This window comes from Triturus cristatus, chromosome 4_1, assembly GCF_964204655.1.
Source record: "Triturus cristatus chromosome 4_1, aTriCri1.1, whole genome shotgun sequence".
NCBI classification, from domain to species: domain Eukaryota; kingdom Metazoa; phylum Chordata; class Amphibia; order Caudata; family Salamandridae; genus Triturus; species Triturus cristatus.
The window spans coordinates 1,036,537,406-1,036,552,919 of NC_140585.1; the positions used below are offsets into that span (position 1 = coordinate 1,036,537,406).

General features: G+C 47.2%; 1 protein-coding gene across 6 annotated transcripts in view; it reads left to right on the forward strand.

The window, feature by feature from the left end:
- Positions 1-15,514, forward strand: part of PLXNB2 (plexin B2) — a 774,339-nt gene that overhangs the window by 481,277 nt on the left and 277,548 nt on the right. For all 6 annotated transcript variants that reach the window (XM_085653971.1, XM_085653975.1, XM_085653972.1 and 3 more), the window contains 2 exons: positions 2,692-2,792; positions 6,008-6,134. In XM_085653971.1, coding sequence (XP_085510097.1) covers positions 2,692-2,792; positions 6,008-6,134 — 228 coding nt within the window. The remainder of the gene's footprint in view (positions 1-2,691; positions 2,793-6,007; positions 6,135-15,514) is intronic.

Below are 15,514 nucleotides of genomic sequence, written 5' to 3' on the forward strand. Positions count from 1 at the left end.
TTGTGAAACTTTTCTTATTTTGAAAACAGGAGCGAAGTAGTATAATTTTAACGCAGTTCTGGTACAGTGGTTTGATTAGAACGGATTTTGTTTCCTCATGATACACTGTGGGCAATTTAGAGAATACCCCCAAATAATTTAATGCGGAAAAAGGAGAGTAATGTTCTAATCATGAAGGAGTTCTAGCCCAGTTTACTGTTGAAGAGATTGGATTTCAAAGACACTTAAGGCAGAGGGTAGTGGAGTGGGTATCACAGGCTAACCGCAAACATGTTTTGCATTAAAGATGCAAAATTGGCCAGTTATAGTTCAATGTAAGCCAAATGCTCTGAAACAGGTTATGTTTTAGAGACCGTGGGAAAGGATTTTAGTCAAAATTGACAAAATGCCAACAGTAAGCAATCCTGGACCCTTATGATTTAAAGACACTTTATTGTGGTTTTAGTGTATTCTTAGTTGAACATTAGCATCTCATCAGAAAAGCTTAGGAACCTTAACAAAAACAGGGCTTTGTTGAGGACTGTTTATCAGGGAGCTTTATTTACATAGTTATGACATGATCCCACAAACATTTGGAATTGCATTTCATTTTTCATCTCCTCTATTGCCTCACTAAAGCTTCCTAAAATACCAATTAAAAGCCTAAAAATTTAGACTGCAACCGGTGCACATCACAAAAATCTCCCTAAAATGTGCATCCTAAAAATACCCAAAAAGCATGATTTGCTCGTAAGATATGAATGTGGAAAGTAACTAAACCTCCCCCTCCATCACACTGATACCAGATGACTCTCAAAAAGTAATTTGTTTTCAAACCATGCAGAATTTCTCACATTAAATCATGACTACATTCACAAAAACCAACACGTACCATCCTGCAGCTTCAGCTATAAAGGTCCCCAAAAAGCTTAGGGTGTCTTATCCTTTCTCTCAGCAAGCTCTATTCCGATGAGTTTGAGGTAGCAGGAGGCCCAGACGGGTGTAGTTTTACTACTTGCTTGCAGTGACTAGTCAGGTGTTCTGCTGCCTAGCACAGTGCAAGGCAGCCCCTTTCTTATCCCAATTGACAACTGCATCCAGCTTTGTGTCCTAGAGAGAGCTGCTGCCACACACGGATGGAGCCCTCAGCAAGACTGTTGAATGGACTCTGTCCTCCTACCTCTTTATTCTGCAATATCTATAAATAACACACGTTCTGCTTCCTGGGTCAGTGAGGATTAACGTTCACTCTCCCTTCCTGAACAGTCTCATTGCCAAAAACTCCTGTTTGCTTTTTAAAAGGACGAAACACCCCCCTAGTTTTCGTTGAGACAACTGTTCAGCATAACTTGAACAAGTGCTCTGCCCAAATTGATAGCTGGCTGGTGAGTCTGTATGCCCGGCGGGTAGAGCACCCATTTTGCAAAAAATGTTCCTTCGACTATTGAAAACACTCAGGCAAAGTAATCTTTAGTTAATTCGGAGTTTTGAAAACTTTCTTTCTACTGCTATAGAAATTTCTTACAGATCCACCCATTCCACTGTGTGACTTTAAGTATATCAAGAAAGAATGAATGATGAACTCAGGTTTTCATTCAGATAGTGTCTTGTGAAGCTCACAATTTTAGAACTTTGACTTCTAAACCAACTCCCTGCAAAGATTCTTGTATTCATTTCAGATTTGTAGCAAAGCACTGACCATGTTTAAGCCTCCCTTAAATCTCATTTTCAGGCGCTTTCTTACCATCAAAAAATCAACCCTATTTTCTATTTCCACAGCTACTATGGTCAACCATGCAAAGTAACCTCTACATGATGGTTCAGATAAATCACTAAAAGTAGTCTGTATCCCAATATCTTTCCTCTCAGACACCTAGGAATTTATAACTGCAAAACCTCTACAAACTCGCGTTGACCAATGTGATTAGTTTTGGTTCACTTTTTTCCTTTTAATTATGTAACTAAGGGAAGTCTTTATTCTGTTCCCTGGATGTTTGGATTACCTACAGCTATGGCTTGCTCTGGACAATTTACTTAAAGATGCACATTCTTTGATCCTTTGGCTATCCCACTCCATAACCCCTTCTCTCTTAAAATTTAGATGTTTACCATACTACCCTAATTTACCTAGCACCTTCCGTTGTCACCACTAGATTTGGTGAAAAAAGACTAACATATTAAATCTGTAAAGACCTGAATGTGTATTCCGAGGACTCCTTGGAAAGTTACAAGTGGTTTTTGCAAACATTTTATTGAAAGCGGATTATCCTCTGCCTCTAAATCTGCTCAACACAATTTGACAGCCTATGTGACAAACCGAGGTTTGGTGGGATCGATATGCGATACCCAAGGTAAATTATTAAAAGCCATAAATTATTTTTGCATATGTAAAAACGGAGTTAATTGCTTTACAGTGGTCTCCAGTTGGGCGAGTGCTCTTAGAAATCACATATGAACGGTCATGCTTTATCTGATGACGAAAGTGAGCATCTTAAGCAAAACATGAGGCCCTCAAGGAGTATAGATCTTGTGGTTTCCTTACGTCTTTTTTCCTGATACTTTTATTTTTTTAGATGAGTGGTAAATAGAAGCTTGTTGTGTCCTGTTAAAGGATTATAATGTACTTGACTTGAGGAGGACTAAATGTAAAGAAAAAAAAGGATTGCTGGTTTGCTTTTGTTTGAAACACTTAGTTTGTTTCTTTTTATTTAGGTGTATCGAATCCCAGTCCAAGACTGCGGTCATTTCTCAGACTGCAAGCAGTGCATAGAGTCGAAGGATCCTTACTGCGGCTGGTGTGTAGTGGAAGGAAAGTAAGTCATCACTGGTTCTTGTTCTTTGATGATACTTTTATGATCTGAAACTTGACTGTTTTTGTAAAGTAAACAGTCATTGTGTGGCATGTTTGAGTGTTGCAATTCTGACTTTAAAATTGAGCCACATGTGCTTTGAGTTTTTAAATCCAGAATAATACACTTTAGGAAAACTTAATCAGTTGGTGTGAGTTCAGTTATTGCTATCATCAGTAGATGCTCGCTCTGAAATCTTGAACCGGGGCCTTCTAAACCAGAAATGTGATGAAGAAACAATGTGTGTGCACCCCCCGAAATCTACAGCAGATGGGAGCAATAAAGGTCAGGGTTTGTTCCTGTGACAGAACAGGAAATGAACGGCAAATGTTTGGAAAGTAAGTTTATTATAAATAACGTTCAGTAAGAATTCAAAACAAACATTGACGAAAGCAGTTAGGTCTCTCCTTCGAAATGTTATCCAATCTTTAGACTTTGCCAGTGCTTGCTGGCTTACTGAAAAGCATTAACAATACAAATAAAAAAATGGTTGCTGGCCCAGCGGAGCTTATGAGTTCTGCCTTCATTCAGCTGAAAGACCTACTTTTCTTCCTTTAGCGATTGTGATGATTCAGCGGTTGTGTGCCACAGCAGTATAAAACAAAGGAACTTCCAATATGTCTGAGGCAAGGGACTGTATGGCCAGATCAGTCTTTTTAAACTGATGGTTAAACGAAAATTCACTACAAATACAGGAACACTTCTCTTTCTCTATTGTTTTCTCCCCCCCCCCCCCCTTTCCCCACCCCTCTTTTTAGGTACTTCACCTGAGTGCAGTTAGGTTTTTCGAAAGTTATGGCGAGGTTAGGCTTGCTGTTTCAATGTCTCGTATCTGGATGGACCAAAGTAAGGACAGCGAAAATAGCTCACCTGATTCAGATGAGCAAGTGTAGAGTACACTGATCTATGTTTTTAATATTGGCACCTTGAACATTATTAGTCAAAAATGGGTTGCTTCAACTAATGTTAAGGAGATTATGACGCCAAATATTTTGCTAGTGTTCTCTAAGGACAATGGAGGCAGTGTCTTTAGATAAAAGTATTAAACATCTACTGCACGAGAGATATCCTGGGAGAGTCGGGGCTAACATGGCAAACAGGATACATCAAATACTTAGGCATTGAATTTAGTAACAACATGATAGATACCCTACACCAGAATGAGAAAACACTACTAGGGAAAATAAAGAAACTTCTGGAATCATGGTCACCAAAATTCATTAAATGTTGGGCTGAATAGAGACTATCAAAATGATGATCACCCCGATGGTTAACTACCTCATCAGTATGCTCCCGCTCCTCCTTACAGACGACTTCCACCGCAAAATAGATAAACTCATATCTAACTTCCTGTGGCGCGGGGAAAAAAGCAAGGATCAGTATCAAAAAGCTAAGACTAGATAAAATACTAGGAGGGGTGAACTTAGCAGATTTCAGGCTATATCAGATGGCATTCCTGGTGAAATAAGGCTCATACTGGATTACTCCGCCTGCCGGCTACACCCCCGGCATGGCTAGAGGTTGAGAGGGCCATTCTTAATCATCTAAGCCCCCTTGCACTCCTAACAACAAATAGATTATACCCACTTACCTCCAAGTCCATTTTTAAAAACACAAAAGTAGCACTACTTAAGGTAGATAAAAAGCTGGAGCATCGTATTAAAGGGTCTGAACTGGAATCACTTTGGGCCAATAGCAAGATAATGTACAAAGGCAAAAGCCTAACCCTAGACACATGGATTAAGAAAGGAATACTCTTCCCCCATCAACTAGAAAACAACACCTACCCAATTACATTCTCAGCCCTCCAGGCGAGGTATGGTCTGGCGGACAATGGAGTTCTACAACTTCTTAAAAATTAAATCGGCCCTCACAAAAGCCAAACTATCTACCGCCCAACCGTCAATCTCCTTATTTGTGAAAAATATTAACAAACTGGGCCACCAAGTCTCACAAATATACAAACTCCTCCGCCCAAAAGCTTCAAGACTTAATGGTAAGGTTAAAGCCTTCTGGGGGCAATTGCACCCAGAGCCACCAAAAAAACAGGACTGGCCCGCTATATGGAGATCCGTCTTGCGTAATAAGATCTCCCTGGTTCTCTCCCAAACCAAATACTGGCTACAACACAAGGCATTTTGGACCTCGGCCCGGTTATTTGCACTAGGACTTAGAAAGGACGCAATATGCTGGAACTGTAATCTGGAGACGGGGGATCTAGCCCACCTTATCTTTCAGTGTACTGTACTTAAATCGTTTTGGGACAAAGTCTTTGCCCTCATAAGTAGTGTTTTTGAGTGTACTATGATCAGAGACTCTTCAACTTGCCCACGGCATGCATAAACACAAACTTGAGAAATGATTGACAAAGACCTACTTGACCTGTTACTAACTTCGGCAGTGAAAATGATTCTTGCCAATTGGAAGGACACGAGTAAGACTACATACAAGAGCTGGTTAAACTGGATCATCCATCTGAGGGGCGGAAAACATAGCACTACAAAACTCCCCCTGGAAGCAGTCTTCCAGGTCGCTGTTGGACTCGTTCCTAGACTCTTATGAACCCCCATGAACAAAGCCACAGAAACATAACCGGTGACCTCACTGCCGCTGCACCTGTACTATTGTATGTAAGCGAAATGTTCTTTATTAAGCGTACCATGCCGTCAAAGTATGTAAAGTTGCCAATAATGTTCCCGTGTGCCAAAATATGTATCTTCTAACCGTGCCCCCTCCCCCCCCCCCCCCCCCCCCTTCTTCTCTACTCCTTTTTCTTTCCTTTTCCTCAGCCTGTCCCTTTCACTTCTACCAGTGGACGCCTGATTGGGCTCATGGTGTCCATAAAGGCACATTACCCACATGCTTTATACGCACATGTAAATTTGGACACCCTCGCTTAACAGAATATATGCTTTCTGTATACCTTGGGAAAACCAATAAAGTATTTTGAAGGAAAAAAAAGTACAAACCTCTTATAGTTTGATGGGAAGTTCATGCTTCATTGCATCCAATTGTGAACATGTGCGTTCTTTGCCTTACATTTGTTTGAACATAGCCATTGCTTTAGAGCAGACCTCTTGGCACAAAGAGGGGATGAGAATGTTTAGTCCATGCTTTCACCCCTATTACTGTACTAAAGTTGGGATGTGAACCTTCAGTAACTAATGTTCTGTTTTTAGGTGCACAAGGAGGAATCAATGTGCCAGAGCCAATGAGAACAACCACTGGCTATGGAGTCCGGGTAACACATGCATGAAGATCATACGTTACGATCCACCAAGCATGAGCCGCAACAAACTTGAGCGGGTATGAAAAGATTTGTTCTCCTAACTTGTAAAGTTTTTTTTATATAGGCATTTGGAACTCTGCTAGGGAAGTAGGATTGTTTTGATGCAGTATATCCCACAATGTAATATTTAGCAACATTGTGTCCACAGTGCTTAAAGGTACTGCTGTCCTTAGAGCTACCACCCCATAATGATAAATCTGCGTGGTATTTCATAGTGTGAAAGGGCAGTTTCCTCATTCAGGTATTGCATCTTCACTAAAGAGACAATGAATGATACCGTGTTGTAGCCTATCGGCATGTAGTCTATTGCACCAAATCATTTGTACATTATTTACATCCTCTAATAATGCCAGAGGTTTAAATGCTAATGGGTTAATTCTTCATTTGTGTTTCACTAGGTTGCAGGAAAATGTGCTTACAAGTCAGCAGTTGGAAATAATAACTCATTAGACCAAATGTTTAATCGTAGCAGCATAATGAAGGCAGCTAAGGCAATTGTATGAACGCCTTAAATTGCCTCCAGGCAAATACAAATTATAATCATATGTGCAATTCATAAAGTTGTCAAACTAGGATCTTTTTTTCCTTGCCTGTAGGTTAGTTACAAACACATTTTCGGAATACATTAACTTAGCAAATATATTAGTGTTTCATGTAAATACTTCTCAGTAAATAAACTGTGTTGGCAACCTAATTATCATTTTGTTATCTGCAGCCTTCTTAACCACCGAAGTAGTGCCTGTGGAAGATTGTTTCCAATGCATTATAATTTCTATTTAAGCACTCTATTGTTTATCTCCAAAGTCTCATTCTCTGGTTGGGGGCTCATGTTGTCCCTATTTAGTAAACCACTTTCTGATTCGTTCTTTTTAAGTAGTCTTCATAAGTGTGCTCCTCACACAACCACAATGCACACAAACAATATCCTCAGGCACTCCTCAAAACCCAGGCTTCCGCTCCGCCCCCCAAAAACTACACCTCCAACCCCCTGATTCTTTACAACATCCGGTCACAACCCTCATTTACTGCTGGACAGCTTCATTCCAATGTCCAGTAGCCTGTGTCTCTGCACATAACCAAAGACCCCTAACGTTATCTGGCATTTACAAAGGAGCCACACACACACTGTTGTGCAGGATGCATATACCAGAGCTTCATAATTCCAATTTGAACACTGTAATGCTACCAACATATTACACTTGATACATACATTAATAGGTAAGATATCTCCTTGAATTAAACACTTGCTCTAGAGATCTGGGTGTTATAGCAGTTCACAACTTTGAAAGAGCAGACTCCACCTTTCATCGCGTTGGAGTGAATCACTAATATGCTGTCTCGTTATTGTATAAGTGAGCGAGCGCTAGGACTTTACCATTTACCAATGGTGATGTCTGTCCTTTGTCATACGTTTTGTGTAGTGTGACCAAAAATTGTGGTTCTGTTGCTGTGTCTGATTTGTTTTGAGAGAGCTGTGAATGTTGAACTGGTGCAGATTTATTGGAAAATATTACAAAGCCTGCTAAATGGCTATGGTGCTGTTGGACTAGCGGGGGCGCTGAAATCATCACTTTGGCAACTAAATGGCATTGGAGCCCTGTACATGAGCACAAGAGTTTGACTAAGGCATTCAATTTCCTCTGGAAATGATGGTGTTCAAGGAGGAGGATCCACACTTGGAAGGAATTCTTTGCCAAAATGCTCTGCATTTGTTGTGCACACGTGTAAGTCTAGCATGTTTTACTGCAGCTGTAATCCGAACTAGAGAAATTTAGTAGTCTGCGTGTAATAACCTTCATGCCCCATAACTGAACCTCTCATAGAATATGCAAGGTTGTTTTAGTTAATGCATGTTGTGTAAGTAGAGAACCATCATAGGCTCTTTTTTCATTGACTGTCTTAGGATTTGTAATAAACTTTGACTTCTACCCACTGAACCCAAAAGACATCTCCCAAGCCAGTGCACTGCATGTACCACATCAAGCTTGTCCTCTGTCCATGGCCTGCAGGTTTCTAAACGTGGCTAAGTGGACTAATGTATCCCATGCGTGGATCTGTGTATGAACCCTGTGGTCAAGGATTTCAATCCTGATGGGTCCACTCAGCCAGTCATCTTCCCAAGTGTGCTTAAAACAAGTACCATTGAGGAGGATACCAATAAACCTTTCTTAAATAATGCAGAGAAACCCCTAATGTGAACCTTTGCACATGCTTTGTTAGAAACGGAGCATGGACTCGGGTCATGCTTTAAGTCTACTGCACAGAAGCCAGAGTCTCTGACCATGCCCATGTGCATTACCCTTATTAACTGTAGTTGCAGGGCTAGACCCGAGGCCATGCCTTGGGGCTCCTGTCCACCAGTCATGGACCTTGGACATACAATGTGCCTAGTAGCTCTGCCTGCACTAACCCACAGGACATGGCCTTCTGTTATATTGTTCAAAAGCATTAAGCATGATTTTTGGAAGTACATGCTTTCCGAACAAAACCCCTTCAGTACTCGCAGGTCAAGACAGTTGGCCTATGCTGCGTGTGCAGTACCCCTTCTGCAGCCTCAGTTTTATTTATATTTTGGTCACATGCATCGACATGCAAAGAACATTAATTGGAACGTTTTTGACCTTCTTGTAAGTTTTAATTGAGATAGACAGTTACCCATTTGGACATCTCAGGAGAATGTCCGTGTTCTGCTTTGGGGATCTCCACTATGTATTGGAGTATTTCAGTCAGATACTTTACTTTCTGCATTATGTAAAGTAATCAGGCTGGTCATGGCTCTCCTCCCGTATCAATCACTCCCCATCCAGGAGTCTACACACTTCCTCCCTTGCACACAAGACAGACTATCATTCCTGCAGGTCTACTTTCCCCCTTCGCCCCACACACCTACAGCAGCCAGGGCTGTAAGAGGGTTTATTATGCCCGAAGTGTATCTACTGGTGTGTAAAAATGTAATTAGTTGCATACATTTGTATAGTGCGTCAACCTTCCAAGGGACAATGAAATATTTTTTATTTGCATCCTCAGTTTAAATTTAAATGGTGTGCTCTATGCAGCTGGTTTTCAAGATCAGTAAAATGGAGCACTCTGAAGGAATGTGAACAAATCTCACCATTGCTAAATTGAGCGGTTATCTTGTTAATGTTCGGTTTGCTGCATTCATCTTTGTGTCTCAGCAGGTATATTCTTTGCAGTCTAAGGAAATTATGTCCTCTGCAAGGAATGATTGAGACACAGCAAGGGGTATAGACTGATCATTTAAACGTTGAATTCCAGTAATTTTTTTTGAGGTTTAACAAACACATGATTCAAACACAAGAAGATAAACAGACATCAAACTATAGACAAATATAGCATCAGTTTAACATCTAAGTTCATGAATACTCCAATCAAACCTATGCACCAATAATGAGAAAGAAAGGTAAGGGGTTTTGGGTGGAGTTAGAGGTAGAGTGGAAAGAAGAAAAAGAGGTTACCATCTCAGTTTCTAAAACATACGAAGACTTGGAAAAAAGGAACACTTCTCCACCGTTCCGCACCAAGACCTAACATATTTTGCAGGTACATCTTCCTGCATGACCCAGAAGCACCTACACAGAAATCTTACAAGCTTTCATAGTTCTTAGCACATACATTGTTTACTAATTTTCCTATCTGAAAGAAACACGTTAGTTAGATTCCTCACCTTAGAATATCCCCAGGCGTCAGGCTGGATCCGGAAAGATTTTTGTAGCAATACCCCTTGCGTGTCGGTAGGCGTCGTCTGCAGCTCCGCGTCCGTCGTCGGCGTCGTGCGCCGGAATGACGTCGTCGGAGTACTTGGACGCCGCCCTTGACTTCTTTTGGTCTATCGACTCGACTCTGGTGCCGGGAGGATGCCTGGTTTCAAGGCCTGTGACGCCTGATGTCGGTGACGGATCACCATTGCCTGTATTGCCTGGGGGCCGACCATGACGCGGAGTCGTGCCTCGATTGGCAGGCCTTGATGTCGAAAGCTAGGCGGGAGCGGTCCCGTAAGCTTCTCGAGCTTCGGCACTCGGCTCCGCGCCGCTCTCGGTCCCGGTTCAGGAGGAGGTCCAAGGACCGATCGCGGAGCCGCAGCCTTGGTCATCGCTCGTCGGGGTCTTCGGGTAAGTCGAAGCACTCCAAGAAGTCCAAGAGACGACATCGCTCTTCGGACTCCCCTCGCCGGTCGCGCGACTCTGCCGAGGGTCAGGGTGGTCCCACCCCTGCGGCTCCATCGGAGCCGCAGGAGCCGCGTCCGTCCCCATACCCGCCGGTCCCTGGGACTGACGTGACTCTGGCGGAGGTCAGTGCCTTCCTCTCGGCCATGAGGGGCCTGGCTCCACCGTCGACTCCTGTAGGCACGCCTTCGGGCCCCGCAGGTTCGACTGGGCGACCTCACGTGCCGGCGGCTCTGGCGCCGTCGACGGCTCCGGTCCCGGCGTCGTCGACGGCTCCGGCCCCGACGCCGCAGGTCCCCGAGGGATCCAGGCCTGGATCTCGGTCGGCGCCGGTCGACCTCACGACGCCTCCTCCGCCGGCACAGACACCGGTTCCACCTCCGGCGCGGTCTCGGGACGACACCGTCCCCCGGTTTAGCCCCTGTCCGGACCCGACGCCGGTACGGCGCCATTCAGCGCTGCACCCGACGACGATGGATGACCGTTTCATCTACCATCCGGCTCCGATCGTTCCTCCTGTTTATCAGGAATCGGATGACGGGGGCGACTGAGAGGGGTCTGAGGGACCCTATGATCCTCCAGGGTAAACTTTCATAGGACTGGGCAGACGAACTGGGGGATGCCAGCGGTCTGGATACCTCCCTGGACGCTGGTTTCATCTCTCAGACTGTGGTCTCGGAAGAGGGTGCAGCCTTTTCAGTGGTGCTGCGCAAGGCGGCCGAAGCCCTAGGGCTGGAGTTGCCTGCTGTGCCCGTGAGGACGAACGTCCTCACAGAAGTCCTTCAACCGACAGCAAGCTCCACTGAGCCTCTGCTGCAATTTAATGAGGCCCTCATAGACGTTCTGCAGGGTACTTGGTCCAAGCCCTCCACAGTTCCTCCTGTGGACCGGAACGTTGCCCGGCGCCACCGCCCTGCTCCGGGCGACCCCAGTTTCCTCTCCCAACACCCCACCCCGAGAGTCTGGTTATCCAGGCCTCAACCTCCCAATCCTCCTTCCCGTCCGCTCCTCCGGATCGGGAATCCAAGAGGTTGGAACAGTTTGGCAAGAAACTGTTCTCGTCCCTGAGTTTGGGACTGCGGTCTTTAAATACCGCTTGCCTTTTGGACCGTTATTCCCACTCTCTGTGGGATACGGTGGAGGACGTGCTGCCCTTGTGCCCGGTGGAGGCCCGGGCACGACTCACTCAAGCACTTGCTGATGGTCGAGATGCAGCACGGCACGCCATACGGTGTGGACTTGACACCACGGACTCGCCTGGGTCGGGCGATTTCCACCACGGTGGCGCTTCGGCGTCACGTCTGGCTGAGGTCCATGTCATTTTGGGGGGATGTCCAGAGTTCCCTCATGCACATGCCTTTTGATGGCACTCGCCTTTTTGGTGAGAAGGCGGACAGTGCGCTGGCTCTGTTCAAGGACTTCCGGGCCACGGCCAAGTCCTTGGGTCTTTCGGCCCCGCGGCCGCAAACTTCCGCCTTTCGTCCCTTTTGTGGCCAAGGAAGGGGCGCCTCCTCGCGTCCGCCCAGCCACCGGCCGCAGAACCAACCTGCACGCGGACGTGGATTCCGCCGAGGCGGTTCTGGAGGTCAACGTGCCGGTCAGTCCACCTCCACCCCGGCAGCATCCGCCTCAAAGCCCTCCTAGTCTGAGCTTTCAGGCCCATTCAACGCCAGTGGGCGGCAGAGTTCGCCATCACCTGCTCCACTGGCGCTCCATCACGTCGGACAAGTGGGTGCTGCAAATCGTCCGAAGGAGCTACTCCCTCCCCTTCGAGACGACCGCTCCAGCCATGCCGCCGCTGAACCACCATATGTCGGGGGATCATTTGCATCTTCTACGAGAGGAAGTTTCGGCCCTCTTGGCCAAAGAGGCCGTCGAGCGCGGTCCTGGTCCAGAAGTAGGTCGTGGTTGTTATTCCCACTACTTTCTGGTTCCCAAGAAGGGCAAAAGGGGCCTACGCCCGATCTTGGACCTCAGGAGCGTGAACTCCTTCCTCCGGAAGGACCGGTTCAAGATGCTCACTTTAGCTCAGGTTCTGGCTGCCCTAGACCCTGGAGACTGGATGGTAGCGTTGGACTTGCAGGACGCTTCTTTCCACATCCCCGTCCTGCCGGCCCACCGGCGTTGCCTGCGGTTCACGGTGGGTCAGGAGCACTTTCAGTTCACCGTGCTCCCCTTCGGCCTCACCAGTGCCCCTGGGGTTTTCGCGAAAGTGATTGCAGTGGTCGCAGCTCATCCGCGCCGATCAGGGGTTCCAGTCTTCCCCCTATCTCGACGACTGGCTGTTGAAGGCGGGCTCGCCCCAGCAAGTCGTCTCCCACCTCCAGACTACAGCCGACCTCCTGCACTCGCCTGGGTTCTCCATCAATGTGCCTGAGTCCCTCCCAGAAGCTCCTCTTCATCAGAGCGGTTCTCGATTCGGCGCAGTTCCGGGTCTATCCACCGGAACAGCGGGTCCGGGACATTCAGGCCCTGATTTCAATCTTCCGGCCTCTGTCCTGGGTTTCGGGCAGGTTGGTGCTGCGGCTTCTGGGGCTGATGGCCTCCTGCATCCTGTTGGTACCTCACGCCAGGTGGCGGATGCGGGCTCTGCAGTGAGACCTGAAGTTTCAGTGGGCCCAGCATCGAGGCAACCTGTCCGACCATGTCTTGATCTCGGAGGGCACTGCGAACCAGCTGCAGTGGTGGCACACGAATCGCGATTGGGTCAGCGGCAGATCCCTCTCCCTACCCCAACCGGAGCATGTCGTAGTGACTGATGTGTCCCTCCTGGGATGGGGGGGCCACATGGGAGAGGCGGAGATCAGAGGACTCTGGTCTCCGGCGGAGACTCCGCTCCATATCAACCTCTTGGAGCTGAGGGCGATCCGACTTACACTAAAAGCCTTCCTTCCCTCTGTCCGGGGAAGTGTCGTGCAGGTGTTCACGGACAACACCACTGCCATGTGGTATTGCAACAAACAGGGCGGGGTGGGGTTGTGGACCCTTTGTCAGGAGGCTCTGCGCCTCTGCACATGGCTGGAACATCAGGGCATCACCCTGGTGGTTCAACATCTGGCGGGCTCTCTGAACGCCAGAGCAGACTAACTCAGCCGCCGGTGCCTGATGGATCACAAATGGCGTCTGAACTCTGACGTGGCGCAAGGTCTCTTTCTGCAGTGGGGAGAGCCTTGGTTAGATCTATTCGCCACGAAGAGAACACGCAATGTCAGCAGTTCTGCGTGTTGGAATTTCCAAGGCGGCACTCGCTCGGAGACGCTTTTCATCGCGAGTGGAGTTGCAGTCTGTTGTACGCCTTTCCGCCTATACCACTTCTGCCTAGAGTGCTGAAGAAGATCAGGCGCGACCAGGTCCAAGTCATCTTAGTGGCTCCGGATTGGGCACGAAGGTACTGGTATCCCGAGCTACTCAGTATGTCCATCGATCCCCCGATACGACTGCCTCTTCAGGAGGACCTTCTGTCGCAGCAACAGGGGACGGTCCTCCACCCGAACCTGTCCTGCCTCCACCTCCATGCGTGGAGATTGAGCGGCAACAGTTGATGCCATTTGACTTGCCTCCTGAAGTCTGTGATATCATTCTGGCAGCCAGGCGTCCCTCCACAAAGACGGTATACGCCTGCCGGTGGAACAAATTTGTGGCATGTTGCACAGCAAAGGCTGTGGATCCCCTTTCTGCCCCTCTTTCTGAGGTTCTACTCTTTCTTCTTTCTTTGGCCCAGCAGGGCTCTGCTCTGGGCACCTTGAAGGGTTATCTTGCTGCAATCTCTGCTTTCTTACGGCTTCCAGATCAGCCTTCTCTTTTCAAGTCCCCTGTTGTTTCACGTTTTCTCAAGGGCATTACTCATATGTTCCCTCCTGTTCCATTCGTAATGCCTCAGTGGGACTTGTACCTTGTTCTCACTTTTCTGATGTGCGCTCCCTTTGAGCCCCTTCACAACTGTCTCATTCGTCTACTGACTCTGAAAACTGCCTTCCTGGTGGCTATCACCTCCGCTAGGCGGGTGAGTGAGCTCCAGGCTCTGTCAGCTAAGCCTCCCTTCCTTTCGGTTCATCCGGATAAGGTGGTCCTCCGGACACTTCCTTCTTTTCTTCCTAAAGTCGTGACTCCCTTTCACATCGGGCAATCTGTCACGCTGCCCACCTTCTTTCCGCCTCCGCATCCTTCAAAAGATGAAGAGAGGCTCCACCATCTGGACCCAAAACGTGTGCTGTCATTTTATTTGGACCGCACAAAACAGTTCCGGGTGGACGACCGACTTTTTGTTGGATATGTAGGTGCTAAGAAGGGTAAAGCTGTGCACAAGCGGACCATCTCGCGACGGATCGTGTTGTGTATTAAACTCTGCTATTCCTTGGCGAAAAACGTCCCTCCTGTTGGGCTGAGAGCCCATTCCACCCAGGCCACAGCGGCGACAACTGCCCTGGGACAGGGAGTCCCCATGCAGGACATCTGTCAGGCGGCGACGTGGGCCTCACTGCACACGTTCGCCAAGCACTATTGCCTGGGCAGCTAAGTCCGGAGAGATGGCCGCTTTGGCCGTTCTGTTCTCCAGGATTTCTGGTGTGATCTTGGTTCGCAGACCCACCTCCGGGGTTGGTATTGCTGGGGTATCTATTCTAAGGTGAGGAATCTAACGAACGTGTTTCTTTCAGATGAACAAGTTACTTACCTTCGGTAACGATGTATCTGTAAGAAACATTAGTTAGTTAGATTCCTCACCGACCCACCCAGCCTCCCCGTTGTGCGAACCGACATCTAGGGTTAAGGTTCTCCCTTTCAGGGCCCTAGATTTTTTGGCACCAGTGTCGGTCTCTTGCATGGCTCAGCGTCCCTGGCGCGGAAAGTTATGTATAAGAACTGACGTCGGCGCGCGAGGGAGGCGTCTAAGTACTCCGTCATTCCGGCGCACGATGCCGACGACGGACGCAGAGCCGCAGACGACGCCTAGCGACGCGCAAGGGGTATTGCTACACAAAACTTTCCGGATCCAGCCTGACGGCTGTGGATATTCTAAGGTGAGGAATCTAACTAATGTTTCTTACAGATACATCGTTACCGAAGGTAAGTAACTTGTTCTTTGCTTCCAAAACATTCCACTGCCTTAAAGTGGGTAAAAACGTGACATACACCCTCTTGAGTCTTAGCAGGAACAACTTCCATACCCAGTTGCAGCAGTTCTTTTTCAATGACTTGCAGTTTTTGGTATCTGT